General features: G+C 37.3%; 1 protein-coding gene across 1 annotated transcript in view; it reads left to right on the top strand.

Moving 5' to 3' along the window:
- Positions 1 to 25,409, top strand: part of FNDC3A (fibronectin type III domain containing 3A) — a 341,318-nt gene that overhangs the window by 273,480 nt on the left and 42,429 nt on the right. Inside the window, 6 exon segments of the mRNA XM_042781725.1 lie at positions 830 to 889; positions 3,836 to 3,974; positions 8,916 to 8,969; positions 17,433 to 17,557; positions 18,494 to 18,668; positions 20,434 to 20,520. Coding sequence (XP_042637659.1) covers positions 830 to 889; positions 3,836 to 3,974; positions 8,916 to 8,969; positions 17,433 to 17,557; positions 18,494 to 18,668; positions 20,434 to 20,520 — 640 coding nt within the window.

The raw sequence follows: 25,409 nt of genomic DNA, 5'->3' as shown, positions 1-25,409 counted from the left end.
CTGTGGTAAATGCATAGAGAGAGCTCTCGTGACATAGTGCCTAAGGCACTTGACTGCTAACCAGAATGCTGGTGGTTCAAACCCACCAAGCACTCCATGGAAGAAAGCCTGGGCAATCTGCTTTCATAAAGATTTGCCGCGTCAGAAACCCAAAGGGGGTTCACTATGAGTTGGAATTGACTTGATGGCATTGAGTTTGGTTTTTTGGTTTATATATATATATATATTTACCACAGTAGAAAATCAAAGAAAGAAACAAATAGCAGGTTTGTGGCTATATACCCAAATAATTGTAACAGTTATAAGTGATTTTTAAAAAAAAAAAACAGTCTGCCTACTGTTGTATTTGAAAACTAAATAGTGTCCCTGAGAAATGCTTTCCTTTAAATGCATGTTTTAACTACTTATTAAACTAACATTTTAAGTAAGGTTTAGCATTATATACTAATAAAAAGAAATAGTGGCAAATAACATGTAAAAATTTGGTACTTTCACTACTTGTTTTATTTAGCGTTTTAGCCATATGAAAAATATTTCTTCAGTAAACTAAACGTCTTCCCTAGATCCATTTTAAAAAAAAAAAAAAAGTTTGAGCTTACCCAGTTGATTTACTTAGCGTACCTTTTTTGTTTTATTGTGGTATACAAGTACATACTTAAGTTTGGCATATGTCCTAATTACACAAAGTCCATATTAATGGAATCTGAATATGGTTACAGTTGTTACTTAATTTTATAAAGTACCACAAACTAGTAGTGAACATAGTGTATATTCTCTGGAAATGCTTTATTTATAAGCCAATAGATTGTTACACTTTTCTGTTTTCCAGTGGAGAAGAAACAAGTGTCACTGTAAATGATCTCAAGCCAGCTACAGATTACTATGCAAAGTAAGGAAATCCTACATGTTGCTTTTGTGTGATAAAGCATAAGTTTATTTATTTGTTTGTTTTTTGAATAATGATTTCCTAAAAATACGTAATTTAAGTATTAATTTTGGATTTAAAACATGGCCTTTATAGACTTTGATTTTTCTTTTGGTACAATGTATAAACATTTTCCAAAAAAAAAAAAAAATATTTAACTCAGATATTTTAGTGGGGGGTTAATTACTTTGTAATTCCTAGACATTGGTATGAAGCTGTGTAATATGTTTGTAGTCCCTAACATAGCACTGGAAACTGGTCCAGGCTTTTGAAATTTGTATTAAAAAAAAATCACAAATAATATTTATATTATACATAAGTATTTTTACTCCATCCTGTTTTGGAAAGAGTTTGGGATATTGAAATGCTCAGAATTTTACATTTAATTGGAGTAATTTAGATTCCATTTTACTTTGTATGGTTCCTCATCTAGTATAATTTACTGAAATTTAATAGAGTCCAGGGCATCTCTAGCTGGGACCCAACATAGCACATTTAATCATCTCCATTTTCATTTTTTAACTTCTCATTGTGATTTGGGTGAAAGTTTATGGCGCAAATTGGTTTTCCATTCAATAGTTCATATACGGTTTGTTTCGTGACATTGATTACACTCCCTACAATGCAACACCATTCTTCCCATTTCCTCCCTGTGGTTACCATTTCCCTTTGTCCTTCTTTCCTATCGCTTCCTGCCTTCTAAGCTTTATCCCTGGGCAGATGCTCCCCTTTTGATCTCCTATGGTTGGTTGTTCTAAGGAGTACCTACTTCCCAGGTGTTACTGTTTACCTCATAGGCCTATCTGTTGTTTGGCTGAAAGTTGAGCCACAGGAGTAAGTTCAGTTCCAGGCTTGAAAGATGACTAAGAGCCATAGTCTTGGGGTTCTACCAGTCTTTATCAGACCAATAAGCCTGGCCTTTTTTATTATTTTGAGAGTCGTTCCACATTTTTCTCCCACTCTATCCAGGATCACCTATTGTGATCCTTTCAGAGTGATTGGGAGTAGTATCAGGTCACCTTCTCATTCTTCTGTTCTCAAGGTTGTGGAGGCTGAGGTTCACGTGGTCCAGTAGCTCTTGAACTAGTAGTTTCCATACGTCTTTTGTTTTCTTCACTCCTCTTTGCTCCATCTGAGAAGAGACCAATAGCTGTACTTTAGGTGGTTGCTTGCAAGCTTTTAAGACCACAGTCACTACTCACCAAAGTAGGATGTAGAACATTGTCTTTATGGATGATGTAATGCCAGTTGACCTTGAAGTTTCCTCCAAATAAGGTCCTGAGCCCACAGGCCCACCAACCCACTCCTCAAGGTATTTGGTTATGGCTAAGAAGTTTTTGTATAACTTTGCCTCCTGTTAGCTCTACTAAATATATACATGGACATTATTATAGCACATACAAATGGGAGATATCATCTGCCAAATCTTTCGTGGGTATGGTCCTGTTCGCCTACCAATACCTGATCATCTTGCTTGTCTGCCTGTGTATCTGCTCACAGATCAATGTTTGTTTTGTTATTGCTTATAATGCAGGATTACGTATCTAATAGAGCATACCTTTGTTGTCTGTAACTCTTGTACCCATCTCCGTGCCCCCTTTTCCTTAGTGATACAGTACTGGTCACCCACCATGTGTATATTACCTTTCCCTTCACCCAGATTAATATGCGTCTAGTGCCTAAGGCACTTGACTGCTAACCAAAAGGCTGGTGGTTCAAACCCACCAGCCATTCCTTGGAAGGAAAGTTGGGCAATCTACTTCCTTAGTGATACTGCCTCGGAAACCCAAGGAGAGGTCACTATGAGTCAGATCCGACTCAGTGGTAGTGAGTTTGTTTGGTTTTGGTTACCTAATTAGTTACTGATTTTTCTTCATTTCCCTCCCATCCCTGTTAACCATAAAAGACTGTTTCTTTGATGGTTTCTGTGTGTAAATATTTCATGAATTATTTATAACAGTGGACTTATATAAATTTGTTCTCTTGTGATTGATGTATTTCACTCAGCATGTCCTCCAAGTTCATCCATATTATGAGGTGTTTCACAGATTCTTCATTATTATTCAGTGTTGCATAGTGGGCACTTAAGTTGTTTCCATCTCTTTGTTATTGTGAATAGTGCTGTGATGAACATGGATGTGCATATATATATATATATTCGTGTCCTGACTCTCACTTCTTTGGGATATATACATAGTAGTAAGATTGCTGGATCAAATTGTATTTCTGTTTCCAATTTTTTAAGGACATGCTATACCCTTTTCCACAGCGGTTGCATCATTTTACAGTCCTACCAGCAGTACATGAGAGTTCCAATTTCTCCACACCCTTACCAGCATTTGTCCTTTTCAGTCTTGTTGAACTTTGCTTTTGTTGCTGGATGAGATCCTCTCCATTATTAAAAGTAGTATTTGTGGTTGAGATCATCCTATTAAACTATTAATTCAAGTATACTTCCTGTGGATGAACTTAGTATTGTCCAACCTTATGTTTTCCACACTGCAGATTGCAGCCATTAGTGAATCGTTAAATAAATGTTGGATTTTTCAGCATATTTTAGAAAATGAAATAGAATCAGACAGAATACAAAGCATCCATATATTGCACCTAGTTAAAGGTATTATTTCAGGAAATTTTTGTTTTGTTTGTGGGTGTAAGCATATATATGCATAGGTAAAACTGTGTCACATTTTAAATGTATTTTTTTACTTTGAATTGGAGCCAGAAAAAAAACCTACGAAAGCTGCTGGTCTGTCCTATTTTTCCTTTTTTAAGGACTGCTCGCTATTTCTAATACTCATATTTTTTACATAGGACATTTAGAGAGCACTTACAAGTATTTAAAGGTGATGCTGTTGAAGGTAGGGTAGATGTTTTTGCAGAGTAAAACTATTTATTTTATTACCATAGAGTCCAGGCTGAATATAATTCTATAAAGGGAACTCCTTCAGAACCTGAAAGCTTTACCACTTTGAGCTGTGAACCTGATACACCTAATCCACCAAGGATAGCTAATCGGACCAAAAATTCACTCACACTGCAATGGAAGGTAAGAAAATTCCATATGTTTCCAACTGGTCATTTATTTACTTCCTTTTCATAGTATTAAATTTCAGTTGTTTTGTTAGAGAAAAAGAGCTTTAAGCAAACTAACTTGCTCTTATGTTTTACATATATTGAATAGGCATTTGTTTCTTATAATACTACTCTTACTAGTTTTTTTACTATGTGTAAATATAGCAGGAAAGATTAATTTCTACTTAGCAGGCTTTGCTATAGTATATGTTATGCTTATACTGCGATTTGCTGCTGTGATTCTTAAGCCCATCACCCTATTGTATATTTTGTAATGATGACTTTTCTATCCTCAGTTTTATCCTAAAATGAAATTCCTAATAACTACATTTGTAGTTTTGTTGTTGTTGTTGTTGTTTTTAAAAGTCAATGTGATGCCTTAACTGAAAAATAAAGGAGAAATAAAATTTTAAAAAATAAAATGTTAGGTATTTTAACTCATAAATATTTGGGCACACCTACACAAGATATAGGAGCTCTGGTGATGCGGTCCCTAAGACATTTAGCTGTTAACCAGGAGGCTGCTCCACAGAAGGAAGATGGGGCAATCTACTGCCTCAAAGAACTAGATAGTGCCCAACTACCACTGTCAACCACTTGGAGGGGGATCTATGTAAGAGATCCTGGATAGAGTAGGTGAACGATGTGGAACAAAACTCAGAATCATTTTAAAATAAAAGGGGGGGGGGGGGGGACCAAGTTTGCTGATCTGATAGAGCCTGATGGAACCACTGAGACTATGGCCCCTCGCTGCCCGACAGGTCTGGAATTGAACCTACTCCTGTGGCTTCCAGCCAAACAAAAGACAGGCATATGAACTGAACTTACATTAGGTAGACACAATCCCTGGGAGAATAGAAGGGTTGTGTATGCACAGGGAGATAGCTCAGGGGGCAGGAATACATGGAGGGATGGATACAGGGAAAGAGGTAACTTTGGGGAGGAAGTGGAAGGGGACCTGTTGCATTGTGGCAAATTGTTGTCAATCTCATGAGACAAAGTGAGCTGCTGTATGGAAAGTAAATTTGCTCTGTAAACTTTCACCCAAATCACAATTAAAAAAAAAAAAAAAAATGATTAACTGTCTCAGAAACCCAGTAAGGGTTGCTGTGAGTGAGAATTGACTTGATGGCAGTGAGTTTGGTTGTTCTTTTTTTCTTTCTTTCTTTTTTTGACACAACATAGTATGATGTGGACAGACACCATTCATAGAATTGGTCATTTGAATACCAAAGACAGTATTGTAATTAGTGGCATGATTTTCTGAAATAGTATATAAAAAACCCACTATCATCAAATTAATTCCAACTCATAACGACCCTGTAGAACAGAATAGAACTGCCCCGTAGGGTTTCTAAAGCTGTAAATATTACAGAAGTAGATTGCCACCACATCTTTCTCCCACAGAGCAGCTGGTGGGTTCAAACTACCAACATTTTGGTTAGCAGCTGAGGACTTTAGCCACTGTGCCAACAGGCCTTCTGTAAAATACTGTATACGTTTTGCCACATTTCTGAACAAACTTAGTAGATTCTTTCCCAAATTGCACAGTAGTTGCATTTTGGAGCAAGTGTCTATTAAAACCATACCAAAAACGCCTTGTAAAATAAATTAAGTTCTAGTTTTTAATAATTATAAATAGATATTTCACCTACATGAATATCCAGCAGAACATTGAAAAGTAATAATAGTTTGTCCATCTTAACTGTTCTTTATGTAAATATTTCTAAAACTTATCCTGGTTAACCCTTCTTGTATCATGTGATCTTCCAGAGCACTTATAGTCACCAAAAGATCCAGGAAAAGAAAAACAAAATAAACTGAAGCAGAAACCACAAAAGCTATACTGAAAAACTCTTTATTCATTCAACAAGTATTGATTGAATGCTACATGTGCCTGGCATGCAATGTCTTGTGTGTGTGTGTGTGTGTGTGTGTGTATATATATGCTCACACACACACATACATGTATGTATATTATACATATGTGTTTTTTGCTCTTTACTGTGTTTAAAGCATGCTAAGAATAGATTATCTCATTTTGATCTCCATGGCAACCATTGAGATAGGCTTACTTTATATCTGTTATTTAATAGCTAAGGCCATGGACTTTGGAAGAGTTAGTCTTGAATCCCGTCTTTTAATTACCAGCTTTATGGTTTTCCATTTTCTCATCTGTAAAATACATAACTCAGAATTGTTTCAAGGATTAAACAGATAATACCTATAGAGTCTATTGCACAATACCGGAAATATAGCAAGCATAGTAGCTATCGCTTTGGTTCTCTAGTGCTGCCATAACAGAAATAGCACAAGTGGATGACTTTAACAAACAGGGATTTATTCTCTCACAGTTTAGGAGGCTAGAAGTCCAAGTTCAGAGTGCCAACTGTAGGGACTGGGTGAAGGCCCTTCAACCTTGGGCTTCAGCTCTGCCTCTTCCCCCAGCCCACTGAAGCTGGAGGCCTCTCTTAACTCTTAGCTGCTGGTAGCTGAGGCTGACAGACCCAAGATTGACAAGTAAAATGGCACAGTCCCAAAATTATCAAGCAACATGGCAAGCTGCTATATGAAGACTCGGCTAAATGCAGGATCTAAGTGTGCCAAAAAGCTAGAGACCTTTTCTCAAAGCGTCTTATATACTGGAAAAAGACCACATCCCTAAGGCAGCTGCTCACAGCAGATTCCACCATGAAGTTGATTACCAGCCTCATCATGAGAAATAACTATATCCAGCTACCTAACCATTCCAAACCAAGCCTAGCCAAGTTGACATAAATTAATTTTAAAGATGAAGAAAATTGGTTTAGAGTAGGTGGTGGTTGTTACCTACCATCAAGTCTCAGACACCAACTCACGGAACCCTATGCAAAACAGTAATGCTGCCTAATCCCTCTAGTTTTCAGAAGTAGATTGCCACACCTTTCTTCCTAGTCCATTTTAGTCTGGAAGCTCCTCTGAAACCTGTTCAGCATCATTGCAACTGGCAAGCCTCCACTGGCTGGGAATCTAATCCAAGTTTCTCCCACATACAAAAAAAAATAAAAACTCACTTCTGTCGAGTCGATTCCAACTCATAGTGATCCCTCCTTGGGTTTCCGAGGCGGCATCTCTACAGAAGTAGATTGCCTAGTCTTCCTTCTGGTGGTGGGTTACAATTCTAACACTAAATGACCACTGCCCTCTAGAGTACTTTAGTGACTTAAATATCAGGTCTTTTGACTCTGCTCTCAAATAGTCAAAAAACATTACTATGGAGGTAATACAGTATAAAAGCAGTGATATGGGGTAGCAGTTGGAGAAGTATTTAATCAACTTGCATTGTATAGAATTACCAATGCATGGTGATAATAAAAAGCTTAACTGAGTTTTGTACAGACTTCCCACTACTTAGCCCCTGGTACACTGCTGTGTAGGAACACCAATTTTGTGGTCAAATAGACCAAACTCGGTTTTTGCTGCATTCTTTATGACCCACTCTTTATGAGCATGTGATCTGGGACAGCTTACTTGGCTTCTCTGAAGGCTCTGTTTCCTCTTTTGTGAAGTTCAGGGTAATGGTACTTCCTGGAGGATTAAATGAGATAATGGTAAAACCCTTTATACCTAATTGGGAGAAAAGTTGAAAGATAGATCTCTAAGGGAAATTTAAACAACCTACCCTCCCCCTGCAAAAAAAGAAAAGAAATTAAGCAGAGTAAATATAAGACCTCACCAACTACACTAGAGCAATCTAAAGACATTAACTCTGGGAAAATACATTTTTGTAACTTTCACTTCCCTTTGTGACTTCGAGTTTTCTCCATCTTTGGATCCTCTTCCTCCACTGCTGTGTAGTAGTTTCCCAAGGATCTTTGTCTGCCACCTTCTCATTATGTTTAATTTTAACTGCCACTGCTGTGGGATATTACTGTAATTTACCTAGCAAATTCTGGCCATGCTAACCATTTAAAAAATATAATTAAAAAATGTTGTAAAACATATGATCTGTTATTGTTTACCAAAATTTGGACCTCAGATCATAAACATTATCTGTTACTGTTTACCAAAATTGATGACACCTTAAAGTGTCATAAGACTCTTTATTAAAAAATTAGAATCCTTGATTGCTCTTTACTGATTAGAGTCCAGAAAATCATAGAAGTAAATTCTAAGGAGTATAATTTTAAAAGTTAAGATTATTTAATTGTAATAAGAGGAGTCTCAGAGTCTACCGTCTTCAAATATATGAAGTTATAAGGACAGTGATGATCAATTCTACATCAAGTGAAGACAAAAGAAGAGGAAATGAGTTTAAATTGTAGGAAGAACATTCAGTTAGAAATAAGTATGAAATTCTTGATTTTGAGAGTGATTAAATACTGGAATAAAATGCCAGAGGGAATTTACGTTTTCATCCCTGAAGAGCTTCACAGATTGATGAGTCAGCAGTCTTTGGTTATTGGCACATTGAATCTAGAAGCAGCAATCCAGACAGTATGCCCGCTGGAGGTCCTGTCAGCACCATAATCTCTTCAATCTTTTGGAACATTACACGATACGACTTTTAGATCATAGGAGGAATTTTCATGAAAATGAAATGATCAATTCTAAATAACTTAAAGCTGACAAAACCTTCTGATAGAAAGGCAAAATGGTTTAAAAAAAAAAAGATTGTAAAATTTAAGGCAGTTCTTGCTAAAACAGATTATTAATTGTTTAGAAAAATTTGAGTAGCCTCTTGCTTTGTATTTTTTATTTGATTTAAAAGCATTGTGTGGTGCATAGTACATTTTTGTATTCTCTGTATAAATTTTTATAGAACTAAGTTACAGAGAAAATCTGCAATAAAATAGATTCCTTAAAGTAGGTTATTGCAGTATCTTTTACAGAAGTACTAATTTGTATTCATTTTGTTTGTTTTTTGGTGTTTTAGGCACCTAGTGACAATGGTTCTAAAATCCAAAGCTTTATTTTAGAATGGGATGAGGTAAGTAAATTGAATCATTTTACAGTTTTAATTCCTCAAAATGGTTAAAATTATGGATAGTACCTCACCAAAAATAACTTTATTTTTTTTAATCATGTGTTCTGGGTTTTTTTCCTCTTTATAAACAACATAATTTCCATGTGGTACATGAGTGAATTGATGGTGTTCTTACAAAATATTACTGATTGGAACTCACTTTGGTTTGTTTTTTCAATTAAGCCACCATCAAAGCTGTCACTGAGGTAATTACCTTGATGTAGGAACATTTTTCCCAATGTAGTTGTTTTATTAGGTGCCATCGAGTCATCTCTGACTCATAGGGACCCTGTGTGCAACAGAACGAAACACTGCCCAGTCCTGTACCAGCCCCACGATCCTTGCTATGCCTGAGCCCATCATTGCAGCCACTGTGTCAATTCATCTCTTTGAGGGCCTTCCCCTTTTCCATTGACCCTCCACTTTACCAAGCATGATATCTTTCTCCAGGGAGTGGTCCCTTCTGACAACATGATCAAAGTAAGTGAGATGAAGTCTGGCCATTCTCGCTTCCAGGGAGCATTCTGGCTGCACTTCCTCCAGGACAGATTTATTGGTTCTTTTAGCAGTCCATGGTACTTTCAGTATTCTTCGCCAGCACCACAACTAAAAAACATCAACTCTTCTTCAGTCTTCGTTAATCATTGTCCAGCTCTCACAGGCATGTGAGACAATTGAAAATACCATGGCTTAGGTCAGGCATACCTTAATCCTCAAGGACATATCTCTGCTCTTCAGCACTTGAAAGAAGTCCTTTGCAGCACATTTGCCTAGTGCAACACGTCTTCTGATGTTTTGACTGCTGCTTCCATTGGTGTTGATTGTTGAACCAAGTAATATGAAGTCTTTGAAAACTTTGGTCTTTTCTCCATTTATTGTGATGCTGCTTATTGGTCTAGTTGTGAGGATTTTTGTTTTCTTTATGTTGAGGTGTAATCCATACTACAGACTGTAGTCATCTTCAACAGTAAGTGCTTCAAGTCATCCTGACTTCCAACAAGCAAAGTTGTGTCATCTGCATATTGCAGGTTGTTAGTGAATCTTCCTCTAATCCTGATGCCACAATCTTCTCCATATAGTCCAGCTTCTCAGATTATTTGTTCAGCATACAGATTAAGTATGGTGAAAGGATACAACCCTGACTCACCTCTTCTGGGTATTAAACCATCCAGTGTCCCTTTGTTCTGTTTGAATGATAGCCTTCTGGTCTATATAGAGGTTCCTCGTGAGCACAATTAAGTGCTCTAGAATTCCCATTCTTCTCAATGTTATCCATAATTTGTTACAATCCACACAATCGAATTCTTTTGCATAGTCAATAAAACACAAGTAAACATCCTTCAGGTTTTCTTTGCTTTCAGCCAAGAGCTATCTTACATCAGCAATGACATCCCTCGTTCCACATCCTCTTCTGAATCCAGCTTGCATTTCTGGAAGTTCTCTGTCAATATATTGCTGCAACCGGTTTTGAATTATCTTCAGTAAAATTTTACTTGAGTGTGATATTAATGATATTGTGCAATAATTTCCACATTTTGTGAGATCACCTTTCTTTGGAATGGGTACAGATATGGACCTCTTCCAGTCAGTTAGCCAGGTGACTAGCTATCTTCCAAATCTCTTGGTATAACCATGTGAGTGCCTCCAGCACAGCATCCGTTTGTTGAAACATCTCAGTGGATATTCCATCAATTCCTGGAGCCTTGTTTGTTGTCAGTTCCTTTAGTGCAGCTTCAACTTCTTCCTTCAGTACCATTGGTTCTTGATCATATGCCACCTCCTGAAATGGTTGAACATCGACCAGTTCTCTTTGGTACAGTGACTCTGTGCATTCCTTCCATCTTCTTTTGATGTTTCCTGCATCATTTGATATATTGCCCATAGAATCTTTCAGTATTGTAACTGGAGGCTTAAATTTTTCTTCTGTTCTTTCAGCATGAGAAACACTGAGCCTGTTCTTCCCTTTTGGTTTTCTTACTCCAGGTCTTTGTACATTTCATCATCATAATTGACTTTGTCTTCTTCAGCTGCTCTTTGAAATCTTCTGTTCAGCCCTTTTATCTAATCATTTCTTCCATTTGCTTTAGCTACTCTCCACTCAAGGGCAAGTTTCAGAGTCTCTTCTGACATCCCTTTTGGTCTTTTCTTCGTTTCCTGTCTTTTTAATGACCTCTTGCTTTCTTCATGGATGATGTTCTTGATGTCATCCCACAATTTGTTTGGTTTTCAGTCATTGGTGTTCAGTGCATCAAATCTATTTATTTAGATGGTCTCTAAATTCAGGAGGGATATAATCAAGGCATATTTCAGCTCTCATGGACTTGTTTTAATTTTCTGCAGCTTCAGCTTGAACTTGCATGTGAGTAACTGATGGTCTGTTCCATAGTCAGCTCCTGGCCTTGTTTTGATTGAAGATACTGAGCTTCTCCATTGCCTCTTGCCACAGATATAGTCAGTCTGATTCCTGTGTACTCCATCTGGCGAAGTCCATGTGTATAGCCGCCATTTGTGTTGTTGAAAACAGGTATTTGCAATGAATAAGTTGTTGGTTCTGCAAAATTCTGTCATGTGATCTCCAGCATTACTTCTGTCACCAAGGCCATATTTTCCAACTACTTGTGATTCTTCTTTGTTTCTAACTTTTGCATTCCAGTTACTAGTAATAATCAACACATCTTGATTGCACACTTGGTCAGTTTCAGAATGCAGAAGTTGGTAAAAATCTTCAACTTCTTCATCTTTGGCTTTGGTGGTTGGAATAATAGTAGTATTAACTGGCCTTCCTTGTAGGCATCTGGATTTTATCCTATCACTGACTGCATTGTACGTCAGGATAGATCTTGACACATTCTTTGTGATGATGAATGCCATGCCATTCATCTTCAATTTGTCGTTCCCAGCATAGTAGATCATATGGTTGTCTGATTCAGAATGGCCAAAAACAGTCCATTTCAGCTCACTAATGCCTAGGATATTAGTTTTTATGCATTCCATTTCCTTTTTGACAGCTTCCAATTTTCCTGGATTCATACTTCGTACATTCCATGTTCCAATTGTTAATGGTTGTTTGCATCTGTTTCTTATTTTGAGTCATACCACATCAGCAAATGGAGGTCCTGAAAGCTTTACTCTATCCATATCATTAAGGTCAGCTTTACTCTGAGGAAGCAGCTCTTCCCCAGTTGTCTTTTAAGTGCCTTCCAACTTGAGGGGCTCATCTTCCAGCACTATATTGAACAGTGTTTCAGGGTTATTCATAAATTTTTTCAGTAATATATCAGACCATGTTTCACTGCTATTCATCAGATTTTCACTGGCCAGTTCTTTGAGAAATAGATGGCCTCTTCCTTCTTCTGAGTCTTTCTTAGTCTGGAGCTCCACTGAAACCTGTCCCCCTTGGTAACCCTGTTGGCATTTGAAATGCTGGTGGCTTAGCCTCCCAGCAACCCTTAAGCCACCACAGTACGACAAACTGACACACAGTTTGTCTTCCTTAGTTGTTCCAAACCACTCTGCTCCTGTTTCCCGGCCTCCCCTACGTGTCCCGGCTGTTCAAAGCTGGCTCCCACCACTTCCCAGCTTTCCCTACCAATTTCAGTCTTAAAAGCAAATGTATTGTTTATTTTCTAGGGCTGCTGTAACAAATTGCCTCAAATGTGGTGGCTTAAAAAAACACACATTTATTCTCTTACAGTTCTGGAGGCTAAAAATCCAAAATTGGTTTTATTGAGCCAAAATCACAAGATTAGAAGGGCCGTGCTCCCTCTAGAGTCTCTGGGGAGACTCCATTTCCTTGCCTTTTCCAGCTTCTGGAAGCAGTTCTCATCCCTTGGTTTATTGCCCAGCATCACATTTGCTTTTCTTCCTCTACTTCCATGATAATGTTGCCTTCATCTTCTGTCTTTACTCTCTCATTTAGGACTCACCCAGGATAATTTCCCATCTCAGGATCTTTAGTTTAATCATATATGCATAGTTCCTGTTACCATATAGGTAATACTCACAGGTTACAGACCAGTTATCTTTGGGGCCCTTATTCAGCCAACCAAAGCAAGCATTCTGGCCTTTATTATTTAGCATCATTTTACTATATTTCTCATGTTAACTCCTGCCTTGTTCTTTACACCAGAGCCAAGAGGGAATGGAAGAATAGTTTGGGAATTTAGCAATTCATTAAAAAAAATAATAATAAAGCACAGCCAAGAGGGTTTTTCCAGAAATGCTAATAATTAAGAAATCTATTAATACATCATGTTTTATATTAATTTAGGGGAAAAAAACATATCATCTTGATAAGTTTATAAAAAGGTCTTTGGTAAAATTTAGCACCCATACCAATTGAAACTTAAAACAAATTAGACATAGAAACATAATCCCTTATTTAATAGTTATTTTATATTACTAAACTATAAAGACATTTCTAGTCAAAACAGAAACAAGTCAAACTTGCCAATTACCCCACCTTTATTTAATATTATTCAGGAAGTTACAGCTAATGTAGTATGACTTGAAACCAAAACAATAAGTACAGCCATGGGCCCTCAGTTGTGGAGTAAAATATCATTAATTAAAGATTTTAGTATTTTCTTCTCACACAACTCCGTTAAATCAACTGTAAACACCATTAAAACTAACAAGAACATTCAGTAAGGCAGCCGTTTTCTTTGAGGCAGAAGTCATCCTAACCACCCTTTGTCTCTGACAACATAACTGAAAAAATTAGACAGAAAATAAGAAGTTTGCCCATTTCGTTTTGCTTAGATCCCTAAATATCTAAAACTTTTTAGTTGTCTTGAGGTTCAGAGTTTTCTGTTTCTCTTTTTATTGCCTATAAGTGGGCATTTCTTTCTCCTTTTACTCCTTCAGTGTTAAATCTAAGCAATAGTAATTAAATAATTTTTATTTCAAAGAAGCTTAGCAACTGCCTAGGGTAAAAGTTGAAGATGGGTGGAGGCTTTGTCTCAAAACAATTTGCATAGAACTTTTCATAGATTAAGAAAACACATCAGTTACCCAAATCAAAAATTACCCTATTTCTAGCACCTCCAGTCTCTCACAGAGAGATTCTTTTACTAAACCAAGGGTTTAGCATCTGCTAAAACAAAGCATGAAACTTAATTCGAAAAGCTGTGCAAAGAAGACATGAATAGACACTTCACCAAAGAGGATATTCAGGCAGCCAGCAAATACCTGAAGGAATGCTCACAATCATTAACCATCAGAGAGATGCAAATCAAAATAACAATGAGATACCATCTCACCCCAGCACTAATGGCAAAGTTTAACAAGACAGAAAATAACAAATGTTGGATGTGGAGAGATTGTGACTCTCAGACACTGATGGTGGGCCTGTCAAATGATACAGCCACTGTGGAAAGCAGTATGGAAGTTCCTTAAAAAGCTGGAAATACCATTTGACCCAGCAATCCCGTTACTTAGGTATATATCCTAAAGAAGTGAGAGCCAGGGCAAGAACAGATATATGCATACCCATGTTCAGGAGCTCTAGTGGCGTAGTGCCTAAGGCATTTGACTGCTAACCCACTAGTCACTCCTCAGAAGGATACTGAGCAGTGTACTTCCCCAGAGATACTGCCTCAGAAACCCAAGGAGGGGTCATTATGAGTTGGAATCGACTCAACAGCAGTGAATCTGGTTTTGTTATGTTTGTCACAACACTATTTACAATAGCTACTCCTCTGAAGGAAGGTTGGGCAATCTACTTCCGTAGTGATACTGCCTTGGCAACCCAAGGAGGGGTCACTATAAGTCAGGTCCTACTCGACGGCACATAACAACAACAACATTTACAATAGCAAAAAGATGGAAACAACCTACATGCACATCAACAAACGAATGGATAACCAAACTGTGGTACATACACACAATGAATACTATGCAACACTAAAGAATAATACAGAATCTGCAAAACACCACATAACATGGATGAACTTGGAGGACATTATGCTGAGTGAAGTAAGTCAATCAAAGAAGGACAAATACAGTACTAGTTTGTTGTTGTAAAAAGTCAAGGGAAGGCTTATATATGGAAAGAAACTTTGTTGGTTATTTGGGGGGGCACTATAAAAAAAAACTGCATTGACCCATATAACTTTAGTTTTGTGTATTTCACTGTATGTAAATTATAGTTCAATAAAATATATTTAAAAAACAAAAAGCTATGCAAAGATTCCTACTCTCCAGTTTTTGAATTCTCCATTTCATGAATGAACTATGAACTATGTAGCATATAAAAGATGTGAGGTGTTTCAACCTTCCTTTGAGATCTATGACTTACATGTAACAAAGATGACTCTTAATGCATACTAGCTAATGTATTAATACATGCTAGGTAATATGTTAAAAACAGATGTTGGATACAGAACTGCATTGTCAGTGATGGGAAACATTGATATAGGGGTGGGTAGATGGGTGGACAGGCTGAACGATTAGGTATGCCTATGCTGGGGGGGATTATGCCCATGACCATGTATAAGGTTGGAAGACAATGTTTTTATAAGTGTATTTGTATGTTCTATAAGAATGTCCAGATATATAGAGTAGAGCTGACAAGGGACAAGTTTGTAGTGCTTGGCCATAGCCAGCTACCTGGAGGGAGCTAGTAGTTGGACCTTTGGGCTCGGGACCATGGTTGCAGGAGACGTCAACCTCAATTGGCATAAAATACTACATGGAAACATTGTTCCACATCCTACTTTGGTGAGTAGCAACTGGGATCTTAAAAGCTTGCAAGCGGCCATCTAGATGCAATGGGTCTCTCCTCACTTAGAGCAAAGAAGAATGAAGAAAACCAAAAATGCATGGAAACAATTAGTCCAAGCAACTGGTACACCATGTGATCCTCAGCCTATATGATTATGAGACCAGAAGAACTAGATGGTTCCTGGCTACCACTGTCAACCACTTGGTGGAGGATATGTGTGGAAGATCCTGAATAAAGTGGGAGAACGATGTGGAACAAAACTCAAAATCATAAAAAAAAAAACACCAGGTTTGCTGGTCTGAGAGAGCCTAGTGGAACCCCTGAAACTGGCCCCTGGCTGCCCATCAGGTCTGCAATTGAACCCCCTCCAGTAGCTTCCAGCCAAACCGAAGACTGGCATATGAGCTGAACATTTATGTTAGGTCGATACACTCCTTGGAGAGATCAGTCATGGGAGAATAGAAGGGCTTCGTACGTACAGGGAGACAGCTCAGGGGACAGGAGTGCATGGAGGGAAGGACACAGGGAAGAAGTAACTATGGGGAGGAAGTGGGAGGGGAGCTATTGCATTTTGAGAAATTGCAGTCAATGTCATAAGGCAAAGTATATGTGAACTGCTGTATGGAAAGTGAATTTGCTCTGTAAACTTTCACCCAAATCACAATAAAAGTTTAAAATATACATACAAACATACATACATACATTATATATATATATATATACACACACACACACATACATATATACAGGAGCTCTGGTAGCACAGTGCCTAAGACATTTGACTGCTAACCAGAAGGCTGGTGGTTCAAACCCACCAGCCACTCCTCGGAAGGAAGGTTGGGCAATCCTACTTCTGTAGTGATACTGCCTTGGAAACCCAAGGAGGGGTCACTATGAGTCAGGTCCAACTCAACAGCACATAACAACAACAACATGTATATGTGTGTGTGTGTCACTGGGTGTGGTGAGAAGAGCATGCTCAACTGCATGAATTGGAGGTCCAGTCACAGTATATGTGACTACTGAATGGCTACTGGTAAAGCTAGTGTCTTTGTTATCTACTGCTGCTGTAACAGAAATACCACAATTGGGTGGCTTTAACAAACATTTATTTTCTCACAGTTTAGGTGGCTAGAAGTCTGAATTTAGGGTAGCAGTTATAATGGAAGACTCTTTTTCTGTTAGCTCTGAAGGAAGGTCCTTGCCTCTTCTGAGCTTCTGCCTCTGGAGTATCTTCATGTGGCTTGGCATTTCTTTTCTCCCATCTCTGTTCTGCTAGCTTGTTTAATCTCTTTCATATCTCAAAAGAGATTGACCAAATATACATTCTAACAGTAATCCTGCCTCATTAGCACAACAAAGACAATCCATTCTGAAATGGAATTATAATCACAGGCATCAGGCATAGAGATTGGGATTCACAAAACATATTTTTGGGGGACATACCTTTCTTTGGGGATAGAGGGCAAACAGTGCACCCACGTAAATAACATGCAAATGCATAATAGCATTCAGCACACACAGGAAACTAACACGTGAGAGGGCTCCACAGTTTGCAAAAAATGTACAATGCATGTATTATTTGTGTGAGAAGATGACAGTCGATAAGAGCTAATAAACTATTTTCAAGTAGATTTGAATTTGATGTATTTGACCTTGTTATAGTTTTTACATAATATATAATAATCAGCCATTTCTTTCAGGGAAAAGGAAATGGAGAATTTTGTCATTGTTACATGGGCTTACAGAAGCAATTTAAGATTACTAAACTGTCACCAGCAATGGCTTGTAAATTTAGACTATCGGCCAAAAATGACTATGGTACAAGGTAAGATATATTTTATAAAATAAAGTAGCTCTTTTAGATTATCCAGTCAACTTCGTATGTATTAGTTATCCACAGTACAAATTATTACTAAAATATCTACTTTAATTTATCATTTTGTTGATAGAGTTATGTTAACCAGCTAGCAAAAGCTGTAAAATAATGTTTTAGTTACATAAGGATCACAGAAAATATAAAAACTAGCAACTTTACCAAGATTTTCAAATATACTATAAATTAAATCTTTATATATGACCAAGAGGTTTTTCTGTTGATCTTCAGCATATGTGATTTCGTTATTTTGTTTATTGTCTGGTGAATTATAAGACCATCAGGGATAACTGATTTAAGTGGAAGTGCCAAATGTCCTTTAGAAGTCACATTGAGCTGGTTTTTGTTTTATATATTTATACTCACCTGTATGGGGGCAGGTAGGTTTAATTACATAACTGAGAATTTACGTTTTCTATTTCATATAAAAAATATTATATGAAAGTATGCTTTAAAAGTAAAAAATTCATTGAGTTTATGTTAATGGTGGTGGACTGATTTGGAAAAGGATAGTAGATGTAATTAATCAGTGTCACATGTAGAAATTCTTGAGCTGGGTGTGTGTTTTGTTATATATATTTTTACTACTATAGAAAGAAAAGGAAGAAGGGAGAGAAAATTTACACCAATGTGTGTTCATACCTTTTCTATGTGCTGGTGTACATATTTTTTATTGACTGGATAAATTAAGGTAAAGTTTTAAAAACCTGAATATAAAATTATTTCCAAAAGAATACTACTGCACTTGTAGGTATATGATCTGGTTATCCTAAAGATGCTGTCAAATTCAAAATAGATTATTTGGATTGTAATTAGTTTCCAAAAAAATAGTTCTTTAGCTATAAATATATATTTTCATTTCTTGTTAAAAACCATTTGTTTCAACAGTGATTTTAGTGAAGAAGTCTTATACTATACCTCAGGCTGTGCCCCTTCTATGCCAGCAAGTCCTGTATTAATTAAGGCTGGAGTTACATGGTTATCCTTACAATGGAGTAAACCTTCAGGAACACCATCAGATGAAGGAATTTCTTACATTTTAGAGATGGAGGAAGAAACTTCAGTAAGTATGGATGTGTATTTTAAATTTAAAGCATATTCAGTGTGGGTGTAATCCTGACACAATAAATATTGCCACAATAGTTAGCTCCTTCCTCAAATCATTTGAAGTCTCAGTTTGTTATTGTTTGGGAGGAACTGGGAGCAAGAAAATCCCAGTCTTTTGTTTTCTTGATGTGTAGGAAGGGTTTGTTTTTTGTGTATTTATATTATGTTTGTGCCTGGTAACAACACAGATTGTGTTTTAAATATGTATGTTTTAGGGGGAAAAAGGTCCAGGGATTAATCACCACAGCCTCATAGACTAAGCAGTTCTAAAAGTAAGGAAACTGTGTGTCTGCCTTCTTCAACTGTGTTCATGCATTGCTCCCCAAAATGCTACAGAATATTCTGAGTCTTCACATTGAACTATAGGGTACAGCCTGAATCTAGTTCTATACCAGTGGCTCATCTCCTGTGAGCTGGAACCTGACTGAGCAAGAATTAGAGTGTCTTCTATTAGTTTTTCTATATATAGTTCCATAACTTCAGTTACTTTGAAGTAGTATGAGTTAAAATAGCATTGGTCCACTCCTAGAAATATATATACTGAGAGTTAAAAACACGTGTGTATAAAAAAGAAAACTTGCACCTGGATGGTCATAGCAGCATTATTAATAATAGCCAGAGGTGGGAACAACTCGCATGTCCACCACTTGATGAATGGATACACAAAATGTAGTATACCATTTATGGTATGGCTATAAAATGGAGTATTATTCAGCTATAAAGAAGAACTAATACATGGTACAATGTGGATGAACCTTGAGAACATTATGAATCTTGAAGCCAGTGACAGAAGACCACATATTACATATTAAATGAAATGTCTAGAATAAGCAAATACATAGAGAAAAAGGATATTAGTGGGGTGGGAGAAAGGCTGTAACTATTAATGAGTACAGGTTTTGGGGGGGAAGTGATGAAAATGTTCTGGAATTAGATAGTGGTGATAGTTGTACAACTTGTAAATCTACTAAGAACCACTGAATTTCCGTCTTTTGAAAAATAATGACATTGGGAATGTAGTGAAGCACAGTCACTGGGGCTGTAAATAGCCATTCCAAACCTAAGTGACATGGCCACCTGCAGCATAACCATTCATTTATTCTTCTAAATCCAGCTATGTGTTCAGAGAAGATTAAAATATGTTTAACAGTTACACCTGTGTTGGGCTCTGCACCGTGGATAAGCTTACTGATGGTGAATTGACTGACTGAACCTAATCAGACCTACTTACTCCCTAAAGACAAAAGTTTTCTTTTGGCTACTGTATTTACTGAAAAGTGGTCTCCTTCATCCTCCTACATGTGTTCAGTGACATTTCTGGGTCCATCCAGTCAAGATGGAAACAAGATGAGGATTATACTCAACAGAGCATTAATCACATTGCACATAGTAGAAAGCAGAGAAGAACCGGGGTCTTTTCACATATTCATTCTAAAATCCAGACCAAACTCACTGCCATTGAGTTAGTTCCACTCACAGCAACCAACCCTATTGGACAGAGTAGAACTGCCCTATAAAGTTTAGGCTGTGAATCTTTACGGAAGCAGACTGACTACCTTATCTTTCTCCCACAGAGCAGCTGGGGGGTTCCAACCTCGGAAATTTTGGTTAGCAGCTATATGCTTTAACCACTGTGCCACCAGAGCTCCTTCACATACTCATTACTCCCCCTTCTTCTGCTGGTAAATATTTAGTAAACAGTGTTTCCCTTGTCTTCCCAGGGATATGGTTTTAAGCCTAAATATGATGGAGAAGATCTTGCTTACACAGTGAAAAATCTCAGACGTAGTACAAAGTATAAATTTAAGGTAAGGTTTGAAAGCCTTTTAAAAGGTTTATTTGTTGTTCTTGTTCTTAACTGTTCTCACCATTGTTTTAAAGTTAAGTACATACCTCATTCCTTTGACTTTAAATCTTAAATAACTTTGATTTTGCTGTCAGCTTTATTGATTTAATCTTTTAATACTATAATAACAGTACTTTGCAATATATTTAAATTCAAAACTTTCAGTTGTTTTACTGGACTCTTAATTTGCTTAATGTGAAGAAAATATTTTGTAAATACCATTTATTATGTAAATATCTTATTCCTCATCTATCTTTCACTCATTAATTTTAAGATCTATCAATGATTATTACTAGAATCAATTGTTAACTATGATTGATGGTTGCCAAATGCTGATTTTTAATTTTGTTTTTAATTCTTCCACATTTATCATTTGGCATTCTACTGAAAGAGAAGGCTTTTCCTTCTCCCATTTACTTCTATCAGTGTGGATTCATGAATTCCCTTTTTACCCAATGGGTTATTTTTTGTTACTAATATTAATGATTTTGAAGCTCTGTTGTCACAAGTAAGGGAACCCTTTCATTCTGGCTTCTGAATCCTTTCAAAATATCTCCATGATTCTTTGAGCACTTCATTACTTTCTGGCACAAGATACTCCAGTCTCATGTTGTGCTTTCTCTGCTTCAATCTGAATGGACCATTTCTCAAAGCACCCTGGTTCTTCTTCGTGGTTAATGGTATCTAGAAATCAAGATCTGGGCATACCTGTATTTACTATTTTAAGCTTGGTATCACTACTCCCAGGCCACCCTTTCAGTGGACAGAGCTAGGAACAATATGTGTATGTATTTTTTGTTACATATAAATATTTATATATCTACTTGTCTATCAGTTTGTTCTATGATGGCTTGCATGTTGTTGTGATGCTGAAAGGTATGCCATTGGTATTTAACATACCAGCAGGGTCACCCATGGTGGACAGGACCACTTTCAGCAGAACTCCCAGACTAAGACAAACTAGGAAGAAAATATGGCCATCTACTTCTGAAAGAACTGACCACTGAAGAGTCACCAAAAGCAAAGAAATAAGAAAGATGAAAATAGAAATAAATGAAACAGAAAAAAATACCAACAAGACTAGAATTTGGTTCCTTGAAAATATTAATAAAATCAAAAGACCATTGGCATATTTAACAAAGATGGAAATAACAAGAATAAGAAATGAAATGGGTAACGTCACAGCAGAACCAACTGAAATAAAAAGTGTAATATAAGGATACTATGAAGAACTATACGCCAACAAATTTGAAACCCTAGAAGAAATGGTCAGATTTCTTAAAAATATGCTACTTACCTAAATTAGCATAGACTGAGGTAGAAAATTTGAACAGAATCTTGACAAAAGAGGAAATGTAATAGGTCATTAAAAAAAAAAAAAAAAACCTACCAACAAAAAAAAAAATGTCCTGGCCCAGGACCAGGTGTTTTCATTGAAGAATTCTACCAAACATTCAGAGCTGACACCAGTCCTACTCAAACTATTCCAGAACATAGAAAAGGATGGAATCCTTCCAAATTAATTTAATGAATCAAGCTTAACCCTGATATCAAAACCAGACAATGACACCACTAGAATGGAAAACTACAGACCAGTATCCCTCATGAATATAGACACAAAATACTTCGACAGAATTCTAACCAATAGGATCTGACATCATATCAAAAAAATATTCCATCATGGCCAAGTGGGATTCATACCAGGTATGCAAGGATGGTTCAGAATGAGAAAAATAACATAATCCATCACATAAGAAAAATCAAAGAACCACATGATCATAGCAATCAATGTAGAAAAGGCATTTGATAAAATCAAACACCCATTACAGATTTAAAAGAAAAAAAAAAAAAAGCAACTCTCAGTAAGTGCCTAAGGCACTTGATTGCTAACCAGAAGGCTGGCGGTTCAAACCCACCAACCACTCCTCGGAAGGAAAATGGGGCAATCTACTTCCATAGTGATACTGCCTCAGAAACCCAAGGAGGGGTCACTTAGAGTCGGGTCCGACTCGACGGCGCATAACAACAGTAAAATAGGAATAAAAGGGAAATTTCTCAACGTAATAAAGGTCATATATGCAAAACAAGCAACCAACATTATTCTCAACAGAAAGAGACTGAAAGGATTCCCCTTGTGAATGGGAACCAGACAAGGATGTCCACGATCACCATTTCTATTCAACATTGTATTAGAAGTCCTAGCCAGGGCAATAAGGTGAGAAAGGGAAATCAAAGGCATCCACGTTGGTAAGGAAGAAATGAAACTATCCTTATATGCAGAAGATGTGATCCTACACGTAGAAAACCCAAGAGATTCAGCAAGAAAACTAGTGGAACTTATTGAAAGATTCAGCATAATGGCAGAATACAAGGTCATCATACAAAAATCAGTTGGATTCCTCTACACCAACAAAGAGATCTCTGAAAAGAAAATAAGGAAAACAATGCCATTTAGATTAGCTACCAAAAAGATAAAATACTTGGAAATAAATCTTAACCAGAGATGCAAAAGCCCTGTTTCACTACAGTGAATTACCTGGTATGGCTTTCTAGCCGTATTCTTTGTAACTCCCTCTGAATTACTGCGTGGGACCATGCAAATAAGTTGTGTAGAACTCTGATGTTGAGATTGGTTAATTTGTCACTCTGCCAGGCTTAAAATGAGCCCTCCCAAAGGCAGAGGGGGGAATCTCACTGCCACCTGTAGAGAAGAGCTGGAGGTGAAGTAGAGTTCATCCTTGGATCCAGGATCCCTGCACTGGACCTCCTTGGCAGAGACACCCCAGTAGAGGTGCCACAGCAGAGAGACAGTGGCAGTGGAACCAGGAGGCACAAGACAGAGCAGCAGGCTTACCTGGCCTACAGAAGCAGAGGCCAGGCCGTGAGGCCAAGGGTCAGAAAGGCATGTCTGAGGGCACAGCAGAGGGGAGACTGTCCTGATCAAAGAATTGTATCCTGAGTGCATTCCTGAACCTGAATTGTAGGCTGTTACTTCCCTAATAAACCCCATAATCATGAGTATTATCTGTGAGTTGTGTGTGGCTGTTACAACTAACTATCAAACCCAGCAGAGAAGTAGTGAGTACCATAGGAGGGATGGGTAGTGTCAAAGTTGATCAAAAGGCTGGAGGGTGGTGGTGTGTCTGGCCTCATAGGAATAAGCCTTGGGCTACTGATGGTAATCTCTCTTTCTCTTGTGAGGTTAGAGGAGGTCAGAAGATGCCGCCTCCAAGTCCTTTTAACACTTATACAAGGAAAACAACAAAACGCTACTATAAGAATTTCTAAGAGATCTACATAAATGGAAGAACATACCATGCTTTTGGATTGTTGTTGTTGTTGTTGTTATTTGCCATCAAGTCGGACCCAACTCATAGCGACCCACCCCTCCTTGGGTTTCCGAGACAGCATATTTGGATAGGAAGACTGAACATGTAAAAATGGCAGTACTATCCAAAGCAATCTATAGATTCAGTGCAATCCTGATCCACATTCTGTTGGCGTTCTTTAACAATAAGGGAAAACTAATCACTAAGTTTATATGGAAAGGGACTTCAAATAAGCAAAGCACTACTGAAGACGAAGAATGTAGGAAATTTCACACTCAGAAATCTCAAAACCTACTATATAGCTACAATAGTCTAAACAGCCTGGTGTTGGTTCAGTGACAGAAAGATAGACCAGTGGAACATAATTGAGAACCCAGAAATAGATCCATCCACCTATGGTCAGCTGACTTTTGACAAAGAGCTGAAATCCATTAAGTAGGGAAAGAGACAGTCTCTTTAATAAATGGTGCTGGCAAAACTGGATATCCCTTTGCAGGAAAATGAAACATGATCCATACCTCACACGATACACAAAAATGAACTGCATATGGATCAAAGATGTGAAACCTAAATGTGAAACTTAAAACTACAAAGTTCATCAAAGAAAAATAAAGGCAAACTTAGGGGTCTTAATTTATGGCATAAATAGACTATCAAGTATAACCTAAAATGTACAAACAGCAAACGATAAGCTAGATGATTGGGGCCTTCTAAAATTTAAATTGTTGTATTCATCAAAAGACTTCTCCAAAAGAGTAAAAAGAGAACCTACAGATTGGGAAAAAAATATTTGGCAATGACATATCCAACAAGAGACTTAACTCTAAAATATATAGAAAATTCCAGCACCTCAACATTAAAAAGGCAAATAATCCAATTAAAAAATGAGCAGAAGACGTGAACAGACACTTCACTAAAGAAGACATTCAGGCAGCCAATGACCACATGAGGAAGTGCTGATGATCATTAGCCATTAGAGAGATGCAAATCGACAGAACAATGAGATAACCATCTCACCCCAGCACGAACAGCAAAGTTCAGCAAGACAGAAAATAAACAAGTGCTGGCGAGGATGTGGAGAGATTAGGATTCTCATACACTGCAGGTGGGACTGTAAAATGATGTAACCACTTTAGAAAATGGTATGGCACTTCCTTTAAAAGTTGGACATAGAAATACCATTTGATTCAGCAATCCTAATACTAGGTATATATCTTAAAGAAGTGAGAACCAAGCCATGAATAGATATATGCACACTCATGTTCATCACAGCACTATTCACAACAGCAAAGAGATGCAAACAACCTAAGTCCCCATCAACAGATGAATGGATAATCAAACTTTGGTATATCACACAATGGAATAGTATGCAACACTAAAGAATAATAAAGAGAACTAGACAAGGATGCCCGCTATCACCACTTGTATTCAACATTGTTCTGGAAGTCCTAGCCAGGGCCATAAGGCAAGAAGGGGAAATCAAAGGCATCCAGATTGGTAAGGAAGAAGTCAAACTATCCCT

This window comes from Orycteropus afer, unplaced genomic scaffold (assembly GCF_000298275.1).
Source record: "Orycteropus afer afer isolate SDZICR_OR568_19922 unplaced genomic scaffold, OryAfe1.0 scaffold00157, whole genome shotgun sequence".
NCBI lineage: Eukaryota > Metazoa > Chordata > Mammalia > Tubulidentata > Orycteropodidae > Orycteropus > Orycteropus afer.
The sequence above is the reverse complement of the archived record's forward strand: the minus strand, read 5'-3'. Positions and strand labels throughout refer to the sequence as shown.